This window comes from Bactrocera latifrons, unplaced genomic scaffold (genome assembly GCF_001853355.1).
Source record: "Bactrocera latifrons isolate USDA-ARS-PBARC rearing strain unplaced genomic scaffold, ASM185335v1 scaffold_86, whole genome shotgun sequence".
Classification (NCBI taxonomy): domain Eukaryota; kingdom Metazoa; phylum Arthropoda; class Insecta; order Diptera; family Tephritidae; genus Bactrocera; species Bactrocera latifrons.
In genome coordinates this window covers 360,125-377,045 of record NW_017537556.1, presented here as the reverse complement: position 1 = coordinate 377,045, position 16,921 = coordinate 360,125, and the positions used below count along the sequence as shown (strand labels likewise).

Below are 16,921 nucleotides of genomic sequence, written 5' to 3'. Positions count from 1 at the left end.
TGAATGTGTTTATACATTTTGTATCAACTTTAAACGAAAGGCGCTGTTGCAAGGCTTGTGAAATGAATGGTAAAATATAAATTAATAAAAAAAATTTAATTTAAACAATTCTTAAAATTGCAAAAAAAAACCTCAATATTATACTTGTATTATTACGAAATATTTTCACCCTTTTAACGCAATGATTATGCAATCAATTGTTCTCCAGCGTTTTAAAATATTATGTCTTTCGAAAAAAAATCGTAATTTATCAAAAGTTTGTTTTTAATGTTGTAAATATGCATGACGTGCAACACTAAGCAGCGCTGAAAGCATGATTACCCAATATTTTAACCCTTTAAGCACCTTTATTATACAGTCAACAGCTTTTCAGGGTTGTCAACAATCTAAATAATTTTTCCGGCAAATTTTTTTTTTCTCTAAAATTAAATGTGATTTTTAAGGGTTAATTTTCTAAGCATAAATATCTTTTCTTTTTTAGTTTAATTTTTTTTAACCGCTAAGTTTCATTTACATTTATTATAATTAACTCTTTCGGGTATTAGAAAGACAATTTACAATGACAAAAACAACAGCAATAAACGTTGTTGCATTTGATATGAGTGTTCCTTTTCGTATGCCCCTTTCGGGGCAGCTGCCTCACTTCATGTAAATTTATGTAATTACCCATATGCATACATAAATTACTTAAATTAATAGCGTTTCAAGTTATATGTTATGTACACATGTGCCGATATACACACGTAATTAACTATATACTATGTTGGTTATAAGCTAACAGCATTTTTCAGTACTATTATATGACAGCAAATTACACATTTTGAATACAAAAAAAATAAAAACAACTCAAAAACAGATAATTTTGAGGGTTAAACTGCGAAGGATTTAGTATTTTTATACCCTGTACTGAATAAATTAGCGTTGAACTTGGCAAAACAAGTAAGGAAATGTTGGAGAGCCATATGCATATAAAAGATTAGCTTTAGGAGCTGAGTGATTTAGCTATGTCCGTCTGTCTGTACATACGTGAACTACTAGTGTCGTAATTTTTGAAATATCGGCCGCAAATTTTGCACACGTTCTTTTCTACCCAAAAAGTTGATAATTTTTCGGAACCGAAGAAATCGGATTACTATAACATATACATAGCTGTCATACAAACTGAACAATCAAAATCTTCTGCTTGTATGAAAAACTTTTTTATTTTAAACGGTATTTTCACGAAATTCGGCGTAAATTAATATCCAAGTTAKAGCTACAATATCCGAAGAAATTGCTCAGATCGGGCAACTATAACATATAGCTGTCATACAAAGTTACAGATCGTAATCAAGTTCTTGTATGGAATATTTTTTTATACTCGTATAACAAGATATCTGAACTAATTTCTGCGCTTTATTAATTTTTAAGAACATATAATTAATTTTACTTTGATTCTTCTGGTTTTTAGTAATTAAAAATGAAAAAAAAGAATTTAAAGCTGTTCATTATTACTTTAACCCGTTGAGTATGACGCAGGGTCATATGACTGCTGAAGTTATTAATTTAATATTGCTTCATCTTCATTTTAAGATTGTGGTTGTTTGGATTTTTGTACTTCATCTCAGAAAAATACAAATTTTTTTTGTTTTTTTTATTAGACAGTTTTTGTGATAGGGGTTAAGGTTTCCAATGGAAGTTTAATTTTTTCGCTATATTATTTATTTTTTACCTAAAATGATTACTATTATTATAATTATTATAATTTATGTTATTATTAATATTATTATTATTGTTTTTATTGTACGAAACTAAATATTGCTTAATTTTGGGCAATTTTTTTTAATTTCCTTTATATTTATTTTTGTATACAACCTTTCTTTTTATTTTACGATTTTTCATGTTTTTGCCTTTAACAATATACAATTTTTATTAATTATTCTTCGCTATTTTCTTCACTTTTAGAACGGATATTGAAAGCGACGTCTTAACACATCCAACGCCTACCAACGTCTACTTACCTACTCAACCTTTGAAGGATAACTCGAATATTAGGATTATCAGAGTGAATTCGGAGTACACGCAGTCAGTGGATAGCACAACAGCTGCATTAAAACAACAGCAACAACAACAAGCGAACACCACCACTACAACTACCACAAACAATAGTGTTCATACGCACATAAGCAACAATAATAACAACAACAATAACAATAGCAACGTAAATTCTCACAAAAACAACGAACGCCCACTCAAGTGCCTGGAAACACTCGCACAAAAGGCGGGCATTACATTTGACGAGAAATACGATTTCGCCAGTCCACCATATCCGGATACGCATATTAGCAGCGCTAACAACAACAACACTCATAATATCAACCTAGGCTATAAGCAGCACCCCTTAGGTAGCAGTGGTGGCGTTTCGTCATCAACGTCAACATCATCGGTTGCAACAGCAACCACATCTACATCCATCCCATCATCTACATCGTCGACGTTTGTCAGCTCCTCGACAACGGTCGCTGTAAGCCATCCAACAGCGCCGCCAAACAACGTAGCAACGCATAAAAACTTCACGCTGGAGAAATCACAGAGTCCAGCCCAACAGGTGGCGCCCTCATCGGTGCCACTGCAAATCTCACCCGAACAATTGCAGCAGTTGCAACAATTGCAATTGCAACATGGCTCACCGTTCGCCACCATACAGGTGAAACAGGAATTTCCTACACACACTGCCACCACACATCAGCTGAGCGCCGCCGGCGCTGCGGGCGAACTGAAGCATGCCGGCCTACTCGATCCCACGCAAGCAAATCAATTGCAACAAATGCAAATGCAGTTGGCCGATCCAACGGCCGGCGCACCGGGCAGTCCGGCTAATCAGCAAACACCGAGCAGCGCTGCGGCCGCTGTTGCCGCTATGCAACAACAACACTCGACCACCATAAGCACCATGTCGCCGATGCAGTTGACCGGTCAGGTGTTGGGCGATTGGGCGCAGGGACGCACCGTACAGCTGATGCCGCAGCAGACGGCACTCAATTCGGGTTTCATCTATCCACAGCTGGTCTCTGGCAATTTGATACACTCCAACTTGGGTCAGCAGCCGATACAGGTGGGTTGTTTGTGCATAATAAGGCCGAGTTTTATTTGATTTTTCCAATAATCTTTTGTTTGATATTATTTGATTAGGTTATTGCCAGCAAGCCATTTCAAGGTGGCACGCCGCAAATGATCACGACCACCACACAGAATGCCAAGCAAATGATTGGCGGCAATGCCGGTTTCCCCAACACCTATGCCATCCCGTCCAGTCAATCACCACAGGCGCTGCTCTTTACACCGGTGCTTGCGCAGTCGCCACAGCAGCAGCAGAACCTTTTCAATTCCATGGTCGCCTCCGCCGCTAATGCACAACAGCAGCAGCAGCAGCAGCAACAACAGCAGCAACAGCAAGCACAAAGCGTCAAAGCCACAACCGATGCACAGAAAAGTCTGCAGCAGAAAGTGGTGCAAAAGGTGACCACCACCACGAACACCGTGCAATCGGCAACAGGCACTGCTGGTGGCGTGGCACAGCAGCAACAGCAACAGTCGACCCAACAGTGTGTGCAGGTGTCGCAGGCGACCATGCCGACACAGATCATTAGCCCCTTGCAAGGCGCCACCGGCACACAGCAAATGCAAATCGGTCCTTGGGTGCCGTTCTGGCAGAATCCGATTATAATACGCGGCACACAGCCGGACGGTACGCAGAGCATGTTCATCCAGCAGCCGGCATCGCATCAAACCATACAGGCGCAACAGCAAAATCGTAAGTGAAGCCACGTTTGCTGTTTTCTCTACACTTTTGAGTTTTATGTTAACTCATCAAACTTAATTTTTCCCTTTTATTTTCTTTCCCACAGCGATCACTTTGCAGTGCAACGTCGCACAGCCCGCCGCAAAGCCGCGTCAACAAATCGAAGCGCTCGCACCCAAGCAACAACAAAGCCACCAGCAACAAGCCCAACAGCAGCAACAACAAACGGCTCAAGCTGTCGTCGCTGCACAACTGCAACAGCAAGCGATCACTGCTAGCCAATTGCAGCAGCAAGTGGCACAACGCGTACCGCAAATACTGCCACAGAATGGCGGACAAATACGTCCGGCCAGTTCGGTGTCGACACAAACGGCGCAGAATCAGAGTTTGTTGAAAAAGATGCGCACCAAGCAGCAACCCGTGCGGCCGGCGCTGCCAACAATGAAGACTGAAAACGGCCAGCCGCAGCAGGTGAAAGCGCAAACGGTCGCCACAGCTGCGGGACTGCAGCAACAGGGCGCCACTATGCATCAGGTTGTAACGCCGACGGGCAAGATGGTTGTGATGAGCACCGGGCCGTCGATAACTATACAAAATGGCCAGGCCATACAGCAAACCACCACGACGGGACATGTGGATAAGCAACAGCAACAGCAGCAACAACAACAGATACAAATACAACAAATGCAGAAACAGCAGCAACAGCAACAACAAGCGCTGCTACAACAACATTTGCTGCAGCAGCAATTCGCCTCGGCAATACAAATGCAACAACAGCAGCAGCAACAACAGCAATTGCAACAACAACAGCAGCCACAACAAATACAATTGCAGGTGGCGCCGCAAACATTCATAACACAGCAGCAGCAGCAACAGGCGCAACAACAACAGCAACAGTTGCAGACACAACTGTTACAACAGCAATTGGTGCAACAACAACAGCAGCAGCAGCAGCAGCAACAACAACAACAACAACAGCAGCAGCAGCAACGTGAGCAGCAGCAACAACAACAGCAAAACATAATACATCAAATTGTTGTACAACAACAGCCGCAGCAAGCGCAGGCTCAGGCGCATCAACAGCAGTCACAACAACAACAGACGCACCTACCAACGCAAATCGCCGGGGTACCATTTTCGGTGTCCTCCTCAACACCATCAAGCATCGCATCGTCTGCGGCCGCCGCGTTGCAACAACACGCTGTCTATCAGTCGAAAGCTTCGACACTGCCCACCACTTCGGTGGTGACCATTACGAATCATTCTGGCCCACTGGTGACCAGCACCATTGGTATTAATCAGACTTCACAGCTGCAGCAGCAGCAACAACAACAACAACAACAGCAACAAAGTTTGCTGGCAGCCTCGCTTGCTGCTTCACAACAACAACAAGCGCAACAACATGCTCAGCAACAAGCGCAACAGCAGGCACAGCAGCAGCATCAACAACAACAAGCGCAAGCTTTAGCACAACAGCAAGCGCAGCAACAGCAGCAACAACAACAACAAAATCAAATGGCGCCACCAAGCGCTCAACCGCTGCCACAGCCCAGCATTGTCTCCACACCCACACAGAGTCCACTGCTCGGTCTCACTTCCATGATGAATGCATCCATGGGTGGCCTACAGTCTTCACCGGTGACTTCAACGGCAACAGCAGCGGCTACTATGGCATCACCGATAAATAGTGGCGCAGGCGCTGGTGTGACAGCTGTGTCCTCGCTAACCGGCACGCCTATTAAAACGCTCTCGAATGAACAACAGCAGCAACAACAACAACTGCAGCAACAACATCAACTGCAACAGCAATACAAAAACGCTTTGGCTGCTCAGTCGCAAGCACATATAGTGGTGGGCAGCATTGCCTCCGAGGCGAATCGCACAATGCAAGTCACATCGGCTACCATAGCGGCCGGCAACAATCAAATGATACATATGAATAACGCCACTGCAGCGAATGCGACTGCAACGGCGGCGGCGGTAGCGGAGTTTAAGGAAGCCGCCGCTAAAACGGCCATGGAGGCGCCGAAAGTAGCTACGCCTCAGCAACAAACGGTCGAGCCAACATCGGCCAGTTCCACCACCACCACCGGTACGACACAGCAGCAACAACAAACGGCAGCTAATAATGCTACTAACGGCGGCAACTCTGCAGCAACAACCACTGCCAATCAAGCGAACGCAGAAGCGGCTAAAGCTGCAAATGCTATGGACACTACCCCGGCGCCAACAACGCCAACTACACCCACCACTACCGCTGCATCGCCAACGAAAAGTGTCGCAAATGTAACATCTCTTACCCAGTCCAATACACCATCGCCAACAAAAGGTGAGTAATAAAAGGTTTTGAGGTCAGAAGCCATGACCATGCTTGTTATAAAGAAATTTGAGGTTAGAACATGTAGCCACTTTGCAGTGCTCTAAATTTTTAAATTTCCTTTAAGCTCTATACAGAATTCTGTTAATAATTCTCTCCCTCCTCAATCCATAGGTGCTCGCAATGACAACGCCAAAACAGCCAACACTGAGGCAGAAAAGTCTGCTGCCGCCGCATCTTCTACAAATGACGATGGCAATACTCAAGTTGTTAAATCCAACAATGCAATCTCAATGTCTAAGAATATGTCCAGCATGGCAAACATTAAAGTGGAAAAAGATCTACCCAAAGCCATGATCAAGCCCAATGTGCTGACCCATGTCATCGAAGGTTTATTGATAAAGGAAGCCGATGAACCGTTCCCGGTGACACGACAGCGTTACACCGATAAGGACACCGAGGACGAGCCGCCCAGTGAGTATTATTTACAAAGAAATACTTTTTTCTCAACGCACCCTGTATATACTAACCTCAAATTCTTTCGACTTTACTTCTACAGAGAAAAAGATATCTTTGGATGAAGAGACGCACAACGCGATCAACCAAACCAACGGTGTCAATGCGTTACCGCCCGATATGATCGCTTGCGAGCAATGCGGCAAACCCGAACACAAAACGAAACTGAAAAAGAAACGTTTCTGTTCGCTAACATGCGCACGCCAATCGAAGGCATCGATGAATGAGCAACCAACCGAGGCGCCAACGCAGAGTAACAACAGCGTCAGCGTCAGCGCCGCCAGCAACCAGCATAACAATGCCGAACAAATGTTATCCAACAACAGCAAGAACGCCAACGAGATCTCCAGTATTAGCAGCAACTCAAATGAAGCGCCGCCGCCAGAGAAAATGCAAACGGACCAAATTCCTTCGGCGCCGATTACAGGCTACAGCAATAATGTGACCGCTAACAACAAACACGAAAATGCCGCGCTCGTTGCGGCTGAGGCGCAGCATGCGGCAAATGTTGCCGCCGCAGCCAATGCGGTCGCGGTCGCCACAGCTGCTGCTACCGCCAACGCCACGGCAGCCAGCAATGCTAGCGCTGCGACAGCACAAGCGTCCGCCGCTGCGCCCGCGGAACGACCCGCCATGGCCGATTGGAGTGTGGCTGAGGTTTGTGAGTTCATACGCCACCTGCCCGGCTGTACGGACTACGTTGATGACTTCGAGCAGCAGGAGATTGACGGTCAGGCGTTGATGTTGCTGAAGGAGAATCATCTGGTGAATGCGATGGGCATGAAGTTGGGGCCGGCGCTGAAGATTGTCGCCAAGGTGGAGTCGATGAAGGAGCAAGCGCCAGCGCCGAATGCGGAGAAAGAGGTGCAGCAGTAGAGGCGGCGTCTGAAGCTTGTAAATAAATTTTGTGAAGCGTTAATTTAATTGAGAATTTAGCATAGGCGGCGACAACTAATTGATAAGTAGGCTTTGTACATAAAGTTTAGCGGGAACTGAAAAGTATGGTTAACTGTAAGAGGAGAACTTAAATATACATAGTTTAAACTTTTTAATTTTCTACTAAGGCAAAGTAAATTTTTTCTATTATGTGGCGGCAAAGAAATCTGAATTATTTACTCAGCATAAATTGGATTAACTGTTTTTTGGAGTATTTGCGCTATTTTGTTGAATCATATTTTATTATTATACGAAAGTACAGTTTTTATTATTATATAATTATACTTTTTTTTGTTCCACTTTCTTTTTAAACGCGGAATTAGTGAATTTAGTGCTTAAGTTAATATAAGTAAAATTTAGTTTTAACGCTGGCGTTTTGCATGCTGCGCTAGAGACGCCTCGGCACACATTGAGTTGTGGATATTTGAGAACTCAGAAACCTACATATGTAAACTCAAAGAGTATTTTAATTTTTATTTTTATTGCCAATAGGCTATTACATAATAACGACTATGTAATACTTAATAATAGTTTGTAAGCGTGTACATGTAACTGAATACTAATATATAATATTGCTACTCAAGCATATTCGAATTAAATAAATGGCATTAACTGCAAGTAAGTTTATGTGAACATTTCATAACAGAATTCAAAGTGTTTTATCTTGCATTTATTAAAAATTATATCAATATGCGATACAAATTGAAAACAAGTAAGATAGCGCTAAGTTCGGGTGCAACCGAATATTTTATACTCTTGCAACTTGGAGGAATCAATGGCATGGAAATACTTTTAGGTGTAAAACCTCAATCGGAGAATCAGAATGCAAGTAATTATATACGTATAAATATATACCCTGACCGGCATATTCGGTAAAAGGTTTGTTAGAAAAACGAAAATCATTATATCGTCACCTAAAATGCAAAATACCGTATCATCAAAAAATTCGAAATTGAGTGTCTTATTGTTTACGCTTCACTACTTCAAATTGTATACATAATATTACATATTATGTTCAACATTTTCAGGTTCAGGGCTTAAACAGTTTTGGTTAGATTTGAGCAACTTTTAATCATAAGGTACCGTACCTTATTGAAATGTGCAGAATTGTATCCTTTTATATTAATTGCTTCTTGATTTGTGTACTGAAAAGTGACATAACCAATTGGAATTTAAAATTGTGCTATATAGGAAGTAGGCGTGTATTGTATGAGAGAAATACCGCGTAATAAATTTGGTCGAAATCGGATGGCGGGGTTCCGCGATATGTGGTTTTACCAAAAAGTGGGCGGTGTCACGCCCATCGCGCCCACTTTTCACAGCGGCTCCTATAAAGTCCTCTCTACCATTTCGGAGATAAGACTTGATCGTATTTAATTATTGACTTGTTGCTCTTTAAGTAGTTTTTAATGGTACCGTTATATGGGGGATGAGCGGGGTTACATTCCGATTTCAGCCATATTCATGGTACCACGTCCACATTTTCAAAATGTTTAACCCACAGGTGGCTCTTGCTACACGCATACCAAGTTTCATCAAGATATCTCAATAAGTTTTCGAGACATCGAGCTGAAACTTTGCACACATCCTTTTCTCTCCAAAAGGCTCCTCATTTGCCAACGATACGGTGGGTGCGGTGGATTTTGGTTGCAAATTTAACGATAAACTCGCGAAGAATCAACGCAGTATGCAACATCACATTAACGTGGTACAAAAGCCAAGAGCTGTTGGCCCATAATTCCGTGCTCTTTTTAGAATAGCTTCGTGCAAACGCTGCATAACACTCAAATACTGTTCCTTGTTGACAGTTTGGCTAATTAGGAGGGAGGAATTCGGAGTGCACCACACCTCGATAATCGAAGAAAACTGTCGGCATAACCTTGATTTTTGACCTGCTTTGAAGTGGTTTTTTCGGCTTCGGCTCAACTTTGCCGATTGATCGTCTGATTCCGGCATGTCTTCAACGATCTCTCGACCGTCTTTAAAGGCTTTGTACGACTCGTAAGCTTGTGTTATTGGTAGAAATCGCAAGGTACTACTGAGGTGTGCCGGCTTAAGCAGCTGCTGTAAACAATATGCCATATTTGTCATAATAATTAATAACAGTCCTACCAATTTAGCAAACTAGAGTCTACGGCCGTTTTTTTTTTTTTTTGTCACAATGTATATAAGTCTAATATATATGTAAGTATACCTAAAATATGAATATACTTACTCTTGTCTACTAAAACGTTCCAAAAATGTTAAGACAATTTTAGTTTTAAATTTGTAATTATTTATTGTTTTTTCTTTGTTTTTTGTTGCTCTGAAACTATAGTACATGGTACATAGTTCTTAAATTTGGAGAAAATTTAGATTTTATTACCTATGCGGCTAAGAAACATACATACTCCTATGTACATATATATATATATTTATTTTCTGTTCGTAGTGTATTGTAATATATATAAAGGAGTGTTTAGGTGTCGATTATAATTATATAACAAGCGTAATCGAAATTTCGCTTACATAATATAAACATTATTATTTTTTTGTTAACAAACGCGCTGCTGTGACATTTAAGTTTTACAACAAAACCAAAAAAAGGTACAGTGTGTATTTTTGCCTTGGAAAATCCAGTAAAGTGTTATTATAAAAAAGTGTTGCTTTGTTGTTGTGGTTAGTGTAATTTTTTAAATTTCTTAAAGTTGTATTATTATTTTTTGCAGAAAAGGAAAGTGTTGAATAAACTTATTTTTTCTACAGACTATTTTATTAAACATTTTATTTGGTTTTTTTTCTGAAAATTTTATTTATTTTTTTATTTGTGAACAATTTAATTAATTTTTGTTATTATTACTAAAGTTTTATAAATGAATGGACATACTTTGTATTTTGTGTATTAAGAATTTGCTCAAGAACTATTTTGATTTCTTGCACTTCTTTAAGTTTTATTTCGATAACGTTTTAATTATGGTTTGTATTAAAAATATTTGTCTATTTTCTACATTTAATGAAAAATGTGTTATTATCTGTAATTTAATTTCAAATCGACAAAATATTATTAATTTATTTTATTCATAATTTTCTTTTTATGAAGTTAAATCTTGCACTTTGGAGTTATGACGTTTATAGTTTAACCATTTCTTTTATTAAATTTATTTTGCCTCTCATTACTTTCTGGCTTTTTTTATATTATTTTTTATTTAAAGCGATTTTGGAATATTTTTATTTTTTATTATTTATTGTTAAAAAAAAAAAAAAATTATATAAGAAGAGGTGTTAAATAAAGCTGGTAATAAGTTCTGAAAATTTGTTGTGTGTGATTCGTCTATTTAAATTTACAATCTAGAAACTTGGATCAAAGTGCGATTATCTACCCTCTCACATGTTTTAAGGTTATGATTATTTTACAAGTTTTCAGCTTTTCTTCACTCAATTTTTCGGCTACAAAATTACCCATAACCTCAAATGCATATAATTACAGGTATTTTCACAAGAGTGCGGTTTCAATTTCCAATAAAAAACAATTTGCACACAGTAAAATGTAGTTCTGGTATTTTGTGGTCTTTAAAAGCGCTCAATGATTTCTGGCACGATGAATGAAAGCTCTAGGAGCAATATAGCTTAACCAATTATATTTCGCGCCAAATTGTGTTTCATATAGGTTTAAAAAAGAAATACTAGATTCAGTACGGGGTTTTGGTATTCGGTACCGGTGGTATGCGATATACCATTCTTCCAGCGAGAACTGAAATTAAGGCAATACCTGCCTGATAGTACCTTGTGTAATATAGATTAAGCATATTTTTCTACGAAGAAGTTCCCACCGTCAAGAAGAAAAGCTATTATGACTAAATTGTAATGAAAATTGCTATTGTTATTTGATCACAAATATAATTTTCGTCTACATTGAGAATCAATCTCAAAGTTACCTTAGCAAGTTAGCTAAGATTAATTTGGTGATTAGACCGGATTTTCCAAGTGAGATGATATAATTGTTAATTTCGGACATTTTTAATCTATCTGTATTTTTTTTTTCATTGTGTGCAGTAATGCTTACAATTTTATCATGGAAAGGGAAAAGGAAGAACAACGTTTACAAATTACGACTTGTGCTCGCTATTTGGGCTTGCATCCGTATACAATTGTTCTCACTGAAGTACTGAAGCCATTGCACCACCGTAAATGTCGTGAGCGTGCTGATTTTACTTTGGAATAGACTTTTAAAGCATCATAAGTCGGACAAGTAAGCTGTTATCGACGTCATTCAACGGTAGACCCAGAAACGTGCTGCTTCGACGGAGAAGGAAGGCAGATGTGTAAACCCTACAGGGCATGAAAAGAACGTTGGACATATGTTTGAAATGTTACGGTTAATTCTGGATAAGTAACAGTTTGACCTTCCAAAACGAAGCCGCACTCTCGTTTCTCGCAATTCGAGCTCTTCGTCTGCAATGGGTGGCGGTTTGACTCCAAGTACGCCATTCATCGAGAAGGAGTCGGTAAAGGTGTTAATGACTGCACTATAAATGGCGGTCAGTGCATGTCTGAAGTTTGTTGCGTCCGCAGTCTGGTCAGCGTATTGTTTTATGTCGTCGACGTAATTGAGGAACAACCTCTTGTTGTCTCTAGGGGCGGTTTCGCTCTGCGCTAGTGCCTGCAGGGATGATTTCCCCAGCAGAAATGTTCCTCTACATGCAGGTGCTCGATGGGAGATATCAAGAGGCATCCTGTCGTAGTCCGGAGTGCAGTATTCTGACATGTTTGTAGCTTCCTCGTCTGGATTCAGTACATCCAGGCGACCATATTGTCGCGTCGTAGTTAAGAATCCACGACAGCCGGTTCTACTTTACCAGAATTAACCCGGATTTTATCCGGCCAAGAGCTATTTATCGGTGATCTAACTTCGTTTATATCGGTAAGTTTTAGTTAGAAGATTTTCATCACTGGCGCAATGCCTTGCAGCAGGCTTATTCCATGTTCTGCAGACTCTTGCTGGCATTGAGTCCATACCAGGCCTGCAGGACTTTTGCTGTTGCGTCTGCGCTAAAAGGCTTCATCCGAACTCCACCTCGGCTAGGTGTGATACATGGAATGGATGGAGCCATCTTAAGACCTGCTCAGGCCTTAAGACTCACAGGGAGTCGACCACGCGTTATATGGTTAGTTGTTTAAAATTAAATAATTATATTTCATGGTTATAATTTATCGTTCATCTCGGTTCAGCTTATTTACTATCTAAGCGCTAAATCCTAATCCATGTCCGGTTTACTATGTAAGCAAGTTTAAGAAGAGTGCTTAAGTCAAATCTACTTTTTGGCGGTTTCAATTTTGTTCGAAGGTAGTGCCACGGTTAGAAATCGCTTATATTTTAAACCATTCCGGAAAAATTCTTTTTCTTTGCATATGGTTTTTGTTTTTTGAAAGTTTGTTATTTTAGAGGGTGCTTTTTCTTTGTCACTCGCTTACAACAGAACTGGCTGTGGTAAGGAGAAATCTTTATTTTCTGCCTTCGACACATTTGTTACATATTATATATACTACTTATATATAATTTACTTTTAATACAATTATTTATTTGTTACTTTGTTATTATTAATTTTTTATTTTTATTATTTAATTTGTTCTGTTTTTATAAATTTAAGATTTGTAATTGTGTAATTTTAAAGCAAATATTTCTCACAGCCTTCTCTTGATATTCTTTCGAAAAGAATTTGACTCAAACACATTCGGCGCAACCAACAAATTGGACCCAAACACTCACTTTTGTGTTCCACAACAGACTTTTCACGAACCTAAATTGCATTAATAAAATTATTTAGCAATATAAGTGTGTAAATATATATGTGCAGCTGCTAATTTTGCATAATTGACGCAACAAAAATGCACTTAGCGCTAAAGCTTAATCGTTATTATTTTGCTCTATGTATATTTGCATTATTTGTATATATAAAAAATATTTAAAGCTTTGCTATTATGTACATATGTATGTATGTGTATATCTTAGCATATTTAATCTAATAAATATTTTAATGCGATTAAGTTTTATGCTGGGTTTATTAATTCTAATAAATTATTTTTATCTCTTGGCGAAGCAGATAATTCTGAACTTATAATTTTACTAGGAATTTATTCTTGTGTTGAAAAATAAGCATTCTAAAGGAAAAATTCCAAAGCGTTTGTTATTAATGGTCACTCAAATAATTATAATGTGAGTTTTACTATTTCAAGCATGAATGGAAGCTTTCTAAAAGCTTAGCATATCTGTAAAGCATTAATCAAAAAAGTGAAAGCAAAAATGAACATTAAAAGAGTTTAATTATTAATTCAAAATTTAGCTTATTTTAGTGCCTCATTAAACAAGCTTTTAGACGTTATCGAAAAAGTGAAAGCTTTAGGGGAAAGCTTGTGCAATAAACTAATATTAGCGAAAACTATTTTTCATGTCTAGATATCTCTCCATGTCAACAACAGTTTCAATTTTACATAAATTAATTAAATTTAAAAAAAATTTCCAGTTCAAAAAAGCTTTTTTTAGTACTACATTAATCACGCTTTTAGACTTAATCAAAAAAGTGAAAGCTTTTAGTGAAAGCTTTATCAAAAGAAGTGAAAGCTTTAAGGGAAAGCTTGTCAATTAACTAATCTAATCGTAAACTATTTTTCTTGCTTTGAAATCTTCCCATGGCAACAACTGTTTTGATTTCACATAAATCAGCAAAACTGAACTTTCTTAATGTTTTAAATGTGTGTAACACTTAAATTAAAAAAAAAATTTCATTCAAAAAAGTGTGGTACTAAAACATTAATCAATCTTTCAGGCTTTATCAGAAAGTGAAAGCTTCTTCAATGAACTACATAATTTAATCAATACTTATTTTTCTTGCTTTGAAATCATTCCATTTCAACAACTTTTGTTTTTTAATGGTCCAAATTAATTAATGTAAAAAACTTGTTTTTCAGTTCAAAAAAGCTTCTTTTAGTACCACATTATTCAAGTTTTTAGACAAAAGTTTTTACTTATCGCATTGCCAACTGAATATTTTATATTATTTGGCCTTTAAAATTATATACATATTTTTTTAATATTGGATCTGGTTGAAATTTTGGTTATAGTTTCAAAAAAAAATTATTTATTGAATTTTTTTACAATAATTTTTACTTATTACTTTTAATCGCATATGTTGTTGTTGTGATTTGTGGCATTTATTTGCTTCACTTACAAATATTATATGCCTCAACATTTTCTTAATAATTGTCACTAAATTTCTGCTTAATATTAGAGACCACAGTTATGAGTTTTTCGTAAATTATTTATCTACGCAAAATTTTCCTATATTAATTCTATTTAACGGTAATTAAAGTTTTTTAGTTAAAGAGTGTTTTATTAGCATCTTATTTTACTAAAATCTAAAGCTTTTGGACTGTGTTCATAATTCTTTGATATATTTTTAATTAAGTTTTTTTGTTTTTTGAAATTGACTTATTTTTTCTACTATTAATTCGTCTGCTTTTATATATATTTATATTATTTGAATTGTATAATTTAATTTTTATACAATTTTTTTCTGTATCTTGTTACATTTTCTCTTCTTCATATTTTTATAGTACATTTCTAAGGCAATTTTCGTTTAATTATAAAGATTTGTTACCTTTAGTGTTTAAAAATTGTTTTTTTTTTTTTTTGTTTTTGTTAATTAGTTGTTCTAAAAATAGTTAAGGAAAACAATTGAAAATGAAAATTTACCACAAAAACAAAATATAAAACATAATAAATAAAAGTAAATAAATATCAATATAATTGTAGTTACCTTAATCGTATACATCAGCTGTCAATTTCCGCTACAGTACCGTACAGTTACCTTCCTTATATGTGACATTAAGCCATATTAAGCTTCAATCCAGCAAACAATTTTAAAACTTCGTTTTCTTTTCTTTTTCCTGCCTTATTGCTCTTTAGCTCTCACCTATCTGCGAACATATGTGTTTTGTAAATAATTTTCTGAAAATTTGACGCAATAATTGAAAAGATTACACACGAATAATTATTAATTTTGTAAGTCTTCTGTCGCGAGCTTCCCATGAAATTTAACTTCAGACTACCAAACCATTGCACTGTCTTTCACGCGAAGGTGGCTGCTATAAAGGTAACAGTAGAGGTATTGCTCCGAAGTGTTTTCTTAAGAGAGTGTGCATTCCCTCTTATAAACAATACTGCAGCCTTAAGCTCGCTGACAGGCATCAACAGCATCAAGCTACTTTAATATCCCACTTATATGGACGGATTACAGAGTAATCACTGGAAACTGCATAGCTGTTGAGCTTGATGGAGTACTCCGCTGTCCTCTTGCGTTTTAGCGTTGGATCTGTGTATCTATTCTGAGTTTGGCAAGCGCTGGTCAAAACTCAAAACTTCTTCGACTGATCTTGATCTTTCATAGCCAAAGTTAAAAGCAAGAGGTCGTCTGAACTACTTGCTCCTAGTAAGGTTCATCTTGCCGTCATGGTAGGCGTTCTAACTAGACACTGTCCGATAAAGTTAACAGGCGGTGAGGCTATATATATATATTGTCGGATACAAAATGTCAAAGCTATATGAAGGAAGGCGAGTTGGATACTCCTAGACACTTTCTTCTCAACTGTGCTGCTTTTGCTAGACTAAGGTTGAGCTTGAAACATCTTGGCTAACACATCTTTAGTGGTGAACTTGGCAAAAAGGCCGATGTTGTTGAATGACCGCCTTAATGTAGTCTACCACGATCTATAAAGCACGGGTGTTATACATATATCTGATTATTTTGGGAATCACAAATGACCAGCTTTTACAACTGCCCAAGGGGGATCCTTATCTAGGAGTTTTGGGACCTTGCGTCACTTCTGGTAATAGAATCAGCCCTACGGCTTAGTCTAAGCATTAATTTTCGATTATTGTAAGGTATACATTGTTATCATATATAAGCAATAAGTATATCGATATCGATATATTTATCGATTCATTTTAATTTGTATTGTTTATCGATAACTTTACAGATATTTTTATACTTATCGATACATTTTAATTATTTATTATCAAAAAACGCTAACTTAATAAGAAATTATGTGGATTATCATTATACAAAAATACTTATCAAAAAATAAAAAAAATCTATTTCATAACCAGTAACGCTGATTCAGATTTAAATATGTATAAAAAACTGTTAATGTGCCACAAAAAATTAAAAGTTTTTAATTTGATATGAAAAGTAAATCATTTGTCGGATAAATTTCCAAACATTAAACTCAGTAGTGTGAAAAGAATAATTCGAAATTAAAAAATTAAATGTAATAATATATATAAGTAAATAAAACAAATAGTGAAAATCTTTTTCAACAGCAATTATATATATTTT

General features: G+C 37.5%; 1 protein-coding gene across 1 annotated transcript in view; it reads left to right on the top strand.

Moving 5' to 3' along the window:
* LOC108977278 (polyhomeotic-proximal chromatin protein) overlaps window positions 1-8,198 on the top strand; it is a 19,757-nt gene extending 11,559 nt beyond the window's left edge. Inside the window, exons 2-6 of the mRNA XM_018946888.1 lie at window positions 1,945-3,094; window positions 3,172-3,793; window positions 3,888-6,110; window positions 6,273-6,572; window positions 6,658-8,198. Of these exons, the coding sequence (XP_018802433.1) occupies window positions 1,945-3,094; window positions 3,172-3,793; window positions 3,888-6,110; window positions 6,273-6,572; window positions 6,658-7,490 (5,128 nt within the window). The 3' untranslated portion in view covers window positions 7,491-8,198. The remainder of the gene's footprint in view (window positions 1-1,944; window positions 3,095-3,171; window positions 3,794-3,887; window positions 6,111-6,272; window positions 6,573-6,657) is intronic.
* The last annotated feature ends 8,723 nt before the right edge of the window (window positions 8,199-16,921 follow it).